The sequence below is a fragment of the Cornus florida genome, unplaced genomic scaffold, assembly GCF_030987335.1.
Source record: "Cornus florida cultivar Cherokee Brave unplaced genomic scaffold, ASM3098733v1 CherokeeBrave_3.0.0_Hap2_Chr02, whole genome shotgun sequence".
NCBI lineage: Eukaryota > Viridiplantae > Streptophyta > Magnoliopsida > Cornales > Cornaceae > Cornus > Cornus florida.
The window spans coordinates 74,670,851-74,682,050 of NW_026775572.1; the positions used below are offsets into that span (position 1 = coordinate 74,670,851).

At 35.5% G+C, this 11,200-nt stretch overlaps 1 protein-coding gene across 1 annotated transcript; it reads left to right on the plus strand.

The window, feature by feature from the left end:
* The first annotated feature begins 7,692 nt into the window (after positions 1-7,692).
* Positions 7,693-8,835, plus strand: LOC132296427 (transcription termination factor MTERF6, chloroplastic/mitochondrial-like). Its single transcript, XM_059794631.1, has one exon. It carries the CDS (start codon positions 7,693-7,695, stop codon positions 8,833-8,835), a length of 1,143 nt encoding a protein of 380 aa, XP_059650614.1.
* Positions 8,836-11,200: the final 2,365 nt, after the last annotated feature.

An 11,200-nucleotide genomic window follows, 5' to 3' on the forward strand; every position in this document is an offset into this window, starting at 1 on the left:
TTGTCCTCTGCTCTTGCTAAACTTCATTTTGTGGAACCCCGTTGGGCCGAACCTCATTGGGCCGAACCTCACTAGCTTGAGGTTTGTTAATCGGAGGAATGTTTTTGGTTGAGGGGAGGCGCTATCGCAACACCTGGTGGTGGCTGCGGTGCTTTCTGGGCCATAGCTGCTTGGAGGGCTTCATTTTGCGGTTGAAGTAATGTAATCTGGGCGTTCGCTTGATGAAGCGTCTCAAATTGGTGCAAGAACTCTTCTTGCATCTTTTGCATTAACTCCATATATTGATCAACTGCTGTTGCAGATCCTTCATTCGACATTCCAGATCGTAGTAACAGAAACAATTTGAAACAATAGTGAGAGTATATTTCTATACGTTTCCCACAGACGGCGCTAAAGTATAGGTGCAAAATTTCTCTCTATTAAAAGAAATAAAAATAAAAATATAACTCACTCAAAACAAGCAATTATAATACTTAGAGAAAAACGTATATTGCTCGATGCACTTTATTAGAGGTCTAAGGCTCTATTTATATACAACAAGGTGGCGGAATTATGGTAGGACTCACTTTGCTTGTCTTCCAATTTATTTCATATTCAACATTCTTTACAGATAGAGTTCTTTCATTTTTACAATTCTTTCCAGACCAAACTTTCCTTGTACAGAACTTGCCTTCTTTGTTGAATTCTTTGTCTAGTAGGACTGGTCCTGTCTTTAAATGTATTTAGGCCGAATGTATCCAGGTCCAGATGTCTCTATTAATAGGCTGGAAACTCAATCTTAGCAAGTTTGGGATGTTGGTGTCTTTATCCAAGCTTGAACAGGATTGGGCCCTTGTAACCCATCAATAAAATAAAAATAAGATTTCCATTGTGGCTATGTGGATGATTTTTACTGAAGGGGAATTTTTCCCTCCACAATCACCCTCACAAATTGACTTTTATCACAATGTAGAGTCGGATCGTCCATATAGATGGGTGTCGAGAAAAGGGAACATACCTTCGAAATTGAGGTAGAGTTACGGCAATGCATAGGAAGATCATACACTTGAATCCATATTGGCAACGTATCAAAATCTTCTCGCTGAAGAACAACATTCTTACTCCATTTTTTAATAATGATGACTCGGCCTTCAAAAGTATAAATGCGTGACAATACTTTTTGAACATCCACCGCATGTTGAAATCTTACCATGAAAAATCCATTTTTCAGGTACACCAACGTAACATCCTTAGACTAGTGCTTCTCAATGAAAGCTTTGAAGTGAGGGTAATATGGATGCTTGCCCATCATATACCCAACAACTGAAGATTTCCAAAAAGCGATTTCTTCTGTAACATCCTCTTCAGTTATAGTAACCTTCGAACCACTACCGGGTGCAATATAATGTAAATTAATGAAGGAGTTAGATTCACTCTCTTCAAAACAGCTTTTCCATGAGAGATGAGGAGTTACTGGTAGAGGAGATGGCCAGTCCTGAGCCGGCGGAGGGGAGGAGGTAGAAGCCTTCTCCATTGTGAGCCACCCCTACCAACCACTACTCGTATGCAAAAACCCTAACCCTAAATCTTCTGAGCGTAGAGAGAAAAAGGGTAAGACAAAACTTTAGTTCTCGTCAACTTGCTGAGGATAATGATGTCGTCATTCGATTCACAAGGATAAATGAAATATGTTATTGATGATATATCAAATCTCAACCATTGACATCTCCTCAACTAACTCCGTTAATGGTGAAAGAGATCTCAACTGTCGGCATCGGCTGAACCGACTTGATTCCAATCGACAGCTATAAATAGGGTATCGAGCCATTAAAGAAGGTATGAGGAAAAAACCCCTAAACATTGAATAGATAATTATTTTTCTGTGATATGATTACAAGTACTTACTTGATCGTCGGAGGGTTCTTGGCCGGCACCCCACCGGTGCCATCCTATGTGACATAATCTTTATTATTTTATAGGTAAACGTCGTCATTCCAGGTCGCGGGGATTTTCGTGTCAACAAATGTAATAACAACTTAAGATGACTTGTAAATTGCTAAAACTATAATTAAAAATATAAAATGGCACATGGGCCTAAATAAACCACAAGCCTATTAGAGCCCAAGTAGGCCTAATCCTATTGTTCAATACATTACTTAATACCTAACCCAACTCCCTACAATTAAATGAAATAAATAAAACATTAACAAATAATCATTTAGTTCACCGAAATAAAATAAATAAAATGCATTTAAATTCACATAACCAATTAATCAAACAATAAATAATAAACAATTAAATACGTATAAATCATTAATTTAAACAATTAATCTAAATAAAATAATAAGAATAAATCCTTTAAAAATTCCTCTAAAATCATGGGAAATTACATTGTGCCTCTAATAAACAACCATACAAACCAGACAACAAGTGCATACAATGTATAGTGAACTTAACCATAGCCCGGGGAGAATCAACTAAATACACACACAGTGTATAGGCCATCTACCATGCTCGAGAATCAAACACGCATATATAAAGCACAAAGTTAGGCAACACATACCTGAAAACTAAATCACTTGGCAACACATGCCCAAGAATTAAACCATATACCCCGAGAGTAACGAATCATGTCCTGGCAACGAATCCAGAGGGTATTGGTGTGGCTGCGTTACTAGTCAGCCCACCGTGTTCCACCATACACAATACAAACCACATAATGATAAATATCATTTAACATTGGGAAGGATATGTATATATATGATTATCATCATTGAAAATGAACAAATATGATTAATATCACCTATCATGATGTGCATTACAATCCCAATAAATTTAATATCATATAACATACCTACACCATGTATCTAATTCATCCTTCCTTTAATTAATTTTAGCACAGCTTAATACCTTACGTGAACTACTTTAAAGTCGAGCCTGGGGTCCGGGGGGCAGCGCGAGACCAAAACTTCACTTTAAAACGCCGTGCTAAAACTCTCCCGTTCCAGAAAAATACTAAATTCCAAGTACAAAATCAGCCTGATTTCCCAGGGGTTTCAGTCAGCTGAAACCTAAAGTCAATCGATTGAAACTGGAATTTCAGTCAGCTGATTCTCAGTTTCAGTCCGCTGAAACTGCCTTGACGTGGACTCCTGCTTCTGGATGCGGGTTTCAGTTTTGTTCTCCATTAATTTTAAGTCTGAATTATGTATAACAAGTTCCCATGAATGCTAATACAATAATATAACATGCCACTAAGATTAAACAAGCAAACCAAGAAACTAAATTCATCAAACTCAACATAATATCAAACATACATGGTTATATATATATATATATACACACATAGTTTCGGTTCATGCTTTTACAACTACAAATAAACATGATTAATATACAATTATTAACCCTATAATTTCGGTATTCAAGGTGAGGAATTTATAAGTTTAAAAGGGAAGAGTACATGAGTGACTTGCCTTAGGTTTTTCGTAACGTAAACTACGTCGCAAGCCTTGTCGGATTTCTTCTTGTCTAACTCTGGCAGCCTTGGGTTGGCGCCTTCTCCCTCTCAGTCTCTCTCTAGTTTACTTTCTATAACTATGTGTATAACATATATGCCATACGTACTATAACAGTACAATAAAAACCCTAATAATAATTAGTTAGTTATAACATTAGAAAATAAATAAAATACATATGTTAGTATGATACATGGGTTCAAGTTCTAGTACAGCCTATCAAGACATTCTACTCCAATAGTCAATTAATTAATCCTATGATCCAATAATACCAAAATCCGACCCAATAAAATAATTAACTAAACTAATAAAACATCAAATAATAAACAAGTCATTCACATAAACAACATTAAATAAGTAGATGCACACAAATAGATAATTAAGTCAATAAATTTAAATAATTGCCAATTAAAATAATGAATTTAACCAATTAAATTTAATAAAGCTAATTTAAAATTCCTTTAAAATCACGGGGTATTACATCTAGAGAGAGAAAGTATTCTTGAGCTTGAAGATCATCAATGGTGGCTAGAATGCTGAAGATGTTTCCTTCAACCATGGAGGCCTCCACCTTTACTATGAGCAACTAATCTCACCACTAGGCAGTTGATGTAGCCCTCTACAAGTAACTGTGGTTTAATTGTATTTTTATTTGGGAGAATTATGTATACATATAGCAAGTTGTATAACATAGCTTTTTAAAAGTGTAATGCTTTTGTATTGATTGCAATACTTATAATCATTCTTGATGAAACTCTTTTCTTGTCTTAGAAATCTTTTGTCTTGATTGAACTTTAATCATTCTTATAGTAACAATGAGAATGAAGGTTATACATTGGGTTTCATAGCATGCTTTGCAAGAATTTTGATAGGCCATAAATTGATAGGCCATAAATAGGGAAGACAAGTCGTACATCTTAGAGTACCGTAGTTAGGTAGACGGTTTGTAACAACTAAAGATGGGTTATTTATAGTTCTTGAGTTGTATGTGCATTCATCTTCTTGGCGATTTTGTTGTGAGCTTGACACTATACCAATCATAGCTAAGCATAAAGTCAATTCTCCCGTATTAAATATGATTAATTAGCCATAGTTATGAGAAAGTGGTGAAGTCAATTCCTTAGCCATTTATCTCTCATTAGCATCATCAATTTCATTCAATTTTCATTTCAAATAGTTAATTGCATTTCTTTTAAGAAGAAGAACAACCAAACAATCATTTATTTTTGAATTAAATCGGAATAAACTTCGCAGTCTTCATGGTTCGACACCCTCTACATAGCCTTATTCTACAAGGACTCGTGTTATTGCGAGTGGTTTTATTATTGAAAAAGTAAAACAAGTTTTCAAACACATCAAACATTAACTTGTATTTGCTCCCTTTTTTGCACTTACAGAATCACAGTTGCAACGATTTTCTTATAAGTTAGTGACTTGCAATCAAACGCAAAGCCCTTGTCTTCGTAATAATCTAAACTATGTGCATTAGCTAATGTGCAACCTATGTACATCAAAAAGGGTTTAAAGAGAGATGTTGCGGTTAGGGTGTGAGATAAGATGAAATGGCTTTTAGAGAAAAAAAGGTCCCTGTAGAGATAGGTTTCAGACACAAATGGAAATGTTTGTTCATTAGTGGGTATTTTCGTAACTTAAAATGGGTTATATTGGGCAATTAGGTAATTATATATTTTTTTATAACTTAACATAAAGTTAAAAGAGTAGCAATGTCATTTTACATTTAAAAAGTGATCTGGCACCATTGAAAAGTGGTGTTTGGGGTATGAGTGAAATACAAAAAACTTTGTAATGTGAATGAAAATTAAAAGGGCAAATTATACAAACTACCCTCGAGATTTCTATCTCTTGCATTCGGATAAAAATTGGCGCGATAAATTGGTCAACTACCTTGTGGTTTTATTGACTTGAAATATGACCTTGAACATGAGGGGTAAGAAAATATTTGGACCAAAATAACCTTGAAGACTCGAAACTGAAATTATTATCTTTGATTCTTTATTTTGACAAAAATAACCCTCTTTGTTTGGACAAATATGACATCATTACATATTCATAAAAAAAAATGTGGGTATTCATGTAATTTCAAAAACCAAAACACATATCCTAATTCTTATCTACCTTAACCGGAACAAGCCGCCGCAATTGGGTTTGAGTGCCAAAACTTCACATATTTCTCCAATATGGCTTCATCAGCGATGTCGTTTTGACAGTGGTGTAGGTGGTTTGGAGGTGAGGATAGTGGTGGTGGAGCCACAAGTTACGGTGGTAGCGGTGGTGGTTCGTTTGCCTGAAAACAGAGTGGTGATGATGGTTTTGGGTGTAGAGTTGGTGGTGGTTCATTGGCCAAAGTATTACTCACAGATCGGAGCAATAACGTCATGCGGGTAAGAAAACCTGCGTCTGGCTAGGCACCTTTGACATAGCTGAAGAGACGCAGCAGCACGAGAATTTCGAGGCATCAATTGTAACGCACGTGTTTTGATTTCTGTGTTATATCTCGGTGGCGACATCTCCGACGATCGGAGCAGCAGCGTCGTGCGATGGAGCTCCCGGATTGCTCGGAATATGTTTGGGCAACGACAACAGTGAGATTAGAAGTCTGCGTGCTATGAATGGAGGCGACCATAGACTATTTGGTGGTGAAGCTGCACCGGTGCACTGGCGGAACAGAACCACCAGCGACGAACTGTTTGGCGGTGAGCAAATGATGGTGATTCAAGGAGCGGCGGGACTGACGGCAAGCAAGAATTCCATGGAGAAGTTGTCCTTGAAATTAGTACAAAAAGGGATGTTAATCACAGTCGTCGCGCTAGTTTAACGATTGACTCGTGCATTTCCTTTCCCGATAATTAATTATTATTTTTCTGCTAACTTCCTTTTGGGTATCTAATTATATATAATTACTATACTAGTCTTCTAACTGAGAAATCAGTCAAAAAAGTACTATAATACTTCGAATACACAGAATATGGATTTGAAAAAATTCAGATTTGAACTTCAAACATTTAGATATGGACTTTTGTATAAAGAAAATTTTATTGTTGGAACTTCAAACATTTAGATATGGAATTTTGTAAAAAATAAAATTTAAAGTGAGATGGAACCGTGGAGATTTTCTCAGTTTCTTTCTAAAGAGAGAATTTATGCGAAAAAAAGTACTCTTTGTATTTGATCTGTATTCTTTGTATTCGAAGTATTGCTCTGATTTTTCAGATTAAAAAAATAAAAAAATCAGTGAAAAAAGTACTATAATCTAGTTCTCTTTTTAAAATTATTTGATTTTTTTAGATCCCTATTCTTGTTTCGAAGTATTATGTTGTTTTTCAAATAAAAAAAAATAAAATCAGATAAAAAAAAAGTATAATCTGAAAAAAAAATTATAGTATTTTTTCTTTTTATTTTATGATAATTTTTTTATTTTTATTTTTTTAGCAATACTTTGAATACAAAGAGTACTGAAAAAATTCAAATTTGAACTTGAAACATTTAGATATGGACTTTTGTAAAAAAGAAAATTATAGTGTTGAAATTTCAAACATTTAGATATAGAATTTTGTAAAAAATAAAGTTTTAAAGTGAGATGGAATAGTAGAGGTTTCTGACAAAGAGAATTTTTGCGAATGGTTTGCCAGTTAGGAGGCTAATATAATAATTATATATAATGAGAGACCCAAAAAGAAGTTAGTAGAAAAATAGTTGGAAAAAGAAATACACGCGTCAACCGTTAAATTAGCGACTGAGATTTTACAGTAGGGGAACGATTGTGATTAGCATCCCTCTTAATACAAAATAGGTCACATTGAAATTCCGCATTCTAACCCCGGCTGCGGAAATATTTTTCAACTTTGGGCCGCTGTAGAGCCCACCTAATTATTGGGCCAGGACTTTCACTCAATCGAACCCTTTCATACCATTGTCGATTTGGGTTTAATGCCTTAAAACCTCTGCTTGTAATTTGTAAAGCTGAAAAGCCCAACATAAAGAGCTCTAACTAGGTTTAGGGAAATTAGGGGACACTGTCCATCGTTCAAACACCAGAGAGAGGGAGAGAGAATGATAAGAGAGAGAAAATCGAATCACTGCAAATCTGTGAAGCCTCCCCACTCTACAGGCAAGTACTCATCTCTACACTCTTCGCTTTGATTGATAGCATATATTTTTTTGGGTGTATCTTCAAGAAATGACTATATATATCTGCAAAAGTCTCATCTCCCTCTCCCTCAAGAATACTTCACATCTCAGCAAAACCCCAATCTCTCTTTTCTCTCTCCTCTTCTTCTCTTCCTCTCCAGAAACCCCCATTACGGTGGCCGATTTCTTGCTTGATAGATACAAATTTTCTCCTGAAACTGCTTTGAAAGTCTCTTCCTTCGTGACGCATCTGAAAAGGCCTCAAGAGACCGATTCGATTCTTTCATTTCTCGAGGAAAGTGGTTTTTCGGATACCCAGCTCGAGCTTGTCATCAAACGAATGCCTAGAGTTCTCTCTGCCAATCTTGAGCGCTCCATCAAACCCAAATTCAAGTTTTTTCAAGACTTGGGTTTTTCTTCTAGTGATGTTGTGGAAATTGTTTCGTCTCACCCATGGATTCTAAATAGTAGCGTGGATAATCGGCTTGGCCCGTCGATTTCAGCATTGAAGAGTGTTTTGGGTTCGAATATGGATGTGTCTAGGGTTTTAAGGAAACATGGGCGGTTAATGATGTCTGATTTGGCAAAGGCTATGGTACCCAATATTGAATTTATGAAGAGCTGCGGTATTAGTTCGTCACAAATAACCCAGTATGTGTATAGTTGCGCAAGATTTTTCTTCATTAAACCGACGCATATTAGAGAATGTGTCAAGAGGGTTGATGATATGGGCTTTGACAGGAAGTCTAAGATGTTTTTTCAGGCGATCCGGGCTATTAGTTCCATGACTAAAGAGAATTGGGAATTGAAATTGGAGCTCTTTAAGAGTTTGGGGTTTTCGGAAGATGATGTTTTGTCAGCTTTTAGGAAAGCTCCTCATGTATTTAATCAGTCAGTGAGGAAAATTAAGGCTACAACACAGCTTCTCCTCAGCACGGGCAAATTGGATATCTCATTTGTTGTTAATCAACCAGGATTACTTGGTTTCAGTGTTGAGAATAGGCTTAAGCCACGGCTAAGAGTTCTGGAGGTTTTGGAAAGCAGGAATTTGCTTCTTAAAAGGCCGAGTTTGTCGACTGCATTCACGTTCACTGATAAGGAGTTCTTTCAGAAATTTGTACTCCCTTATTCAGATGAAGTTGGCGAATTATTCATGCCTGTTGAAAATAGAATTATGTGCTTAAAATCATGACATCCTCCTGTGTCACTTTCAGATTCAATACCTAGAGGCAGGCTTAAAATTATGTTTTCCCCTGAAAAAGCAAATGACTTGGCCACATATCATGGCAAGTAAGTTGGTACTCTTTTGCACTAGATTTTTTACAAATTTTCTTGTATCCATATGGTGTACTACTCTGAAAAACATGGATTAATTTTCCAGCTGGCTGTTTCATTTCAGATGAATTTAATTGAAAGTTTCTTTTTGTTTCATGTTTTCAATTGAGGCATCGTGTTGAATAACCCTGGTAGGTACAATATTTTGCTCAAGCTTTCTCATTTATGCATTAGGGAATGATTGTTAGGTATCTGCACGTATAGCCAAGATCTTATTCTTCACTTTTAATTTTCCCATTTTGCATGATCCTATTCTATAGTATAAGTTTTTGTTTCTCATTTATATTGGTTCTTACAGTACTCATGCATTCCGGTACTGATCTACCAATATAACTATGATTTAGGGAAGTAAGGTTCTTCTTCCAATGCTAGCAGTATCCCGAATGAAGTTGTCTGCACTCTGCCGGTGCTTCTTGCAATAGTGAATTTTGACTTCGATTCACCGAGTACTTCTCTTTCCATTTCCTTTTTAAATTCCTGAAAATGTTCCATCTTTAGGAACTTCTGAGATGATGATTCTGGTTTAGTTTGTGGAACTCTGTTACCACCTTGAGACTGGATTGGCAAGAGATTAAGCACTAAAGTAGAGAAGTTGGCGGATTATTCATGGTTAACAAGGGCTCATTGGTAGGAGCAATAGTGTGTGTATTTTACCTTCCCAAAAGAAGAGTTGATGTGGTGTTGTGTTGAATATCAAATCTAGTTGCTATTCTGAATTTTGTTTTGTCTGATATAGGTCTACTTCTCATCATATTATTTAGTCAGTAGAAGAGAGCGTAGGCGGATTTATCCCAGGGCATTTGTAACTTGGGGGGCGTCTACGATTCTGCATTGTAAAATCTTCCTAGCTAGACAGCTCTGTTTACTTTTCATTCAAGCCACCTTTGATCGTGTTATCCTAAGAATCGAACTTTGTAGAGATGACCCATAGCTGATGAGATTCGGTTGATTCCAGTGCCAAGATAGTATTTATCATTGAGGTAGCTCATCTCATTCAGATGATTCTGAGGTACAGTTATTTATAGCAGATGAGTTAATCCGCATTGTTACCAAGTTTTATGTTTTCGATAGTAATTATAGGCATGTAGATATAGGAGCTCCTAGCAAGAGAGACTCTAGAGAACCCCTTTCTTAGTGTTGTAATATTTGATGTGAGAAAGCGGTGGAAATTAATTTCAAGTTGAACAAACCTAATTTCACAAACAAATGTGTTTAGTAGATTCGTTTTTGGTTTCCTGTTCCTTTCTTGCCTTGGTGATTGTTCTGTTTTCTAATTCTATCTATATTTTATCTCTATTATGTTAATTAATTTTTTTTTATTTTACCGAAAGTAAAAACATTCATGCTATGTGTGTATTTTAATGTTTATCACATATATCATAAATTTTAGTGACAAAAGTGTGCATCTCATCGGTGTCACCTTTAGAATCCGCTAGCTTTTTTAGTGACAAAAGTGTTTTCTATGTGTCTTACCTTCCTAATAATATTATTTGCATTTAAATGTTTCCTGCTATGTCAAACTGTTGTGGAAAGCACTTTATGAATTCTTATGAAAGTGTCAAAATTTAAAATTTTGGTACAAGTGGGATTCTTATAGAACCAAGGACTTTGCACGAAATTTTGGTACAAGTGGCCATAAATGATTAATATTTTAGTGAAAAAAAAAAAGAAAAGAAAAAAGAGACTGTATTGACATTCAATTTAAGTTAATGAGTAATGATTAATGAGAATGTGTGTATATACTTGTATTTCTTCTTCTTCATTATTCATGTTCATAGTTATATTTATATTTTATATATCTATGTATATTAGCAATTAACCCCACAAATCAGAGGGCGCAAATGATAGCACAATTTTAACCTAGTACTCCAATTGCATTCCCTCGTCGGTTTGGAACATATTTCAATGATCAAAACACGTTCAGATCAAATTGTAATTTTTCATTTAATATTTAGTTTCGGTTTCGATAGCGGAAAGTTAAAGTGAAGCTATAACGTCCATCCCATCGGGCGCAAATCCTCTGTAGTATGTTTTTCCTGCAGTCTCCTGCAGTTTACATTGTTGAGGCCTTGCTTTGGCCAAGTATTCCATTTTAACAATTAAAATCGTATTCTCTCTTATCTCCGTTAAGGGAGCTTTTTATAAAATAAAAAAAAAAAAGGAAAAAGAAATAACAAGAGTCAACACATTAGTGACATTAGTTAATGAGTACTGTATCAATA

Bases quoted from the DNA above. Each gene is read 5' to 3' on its own strand.
- LOC132296427 (XM_059794631.1), top strand. From the start codon at position 7,693: ATGACTATATATATCTGCAAAAGTCTCATCTCCCTCTCCCTCAAGAAT.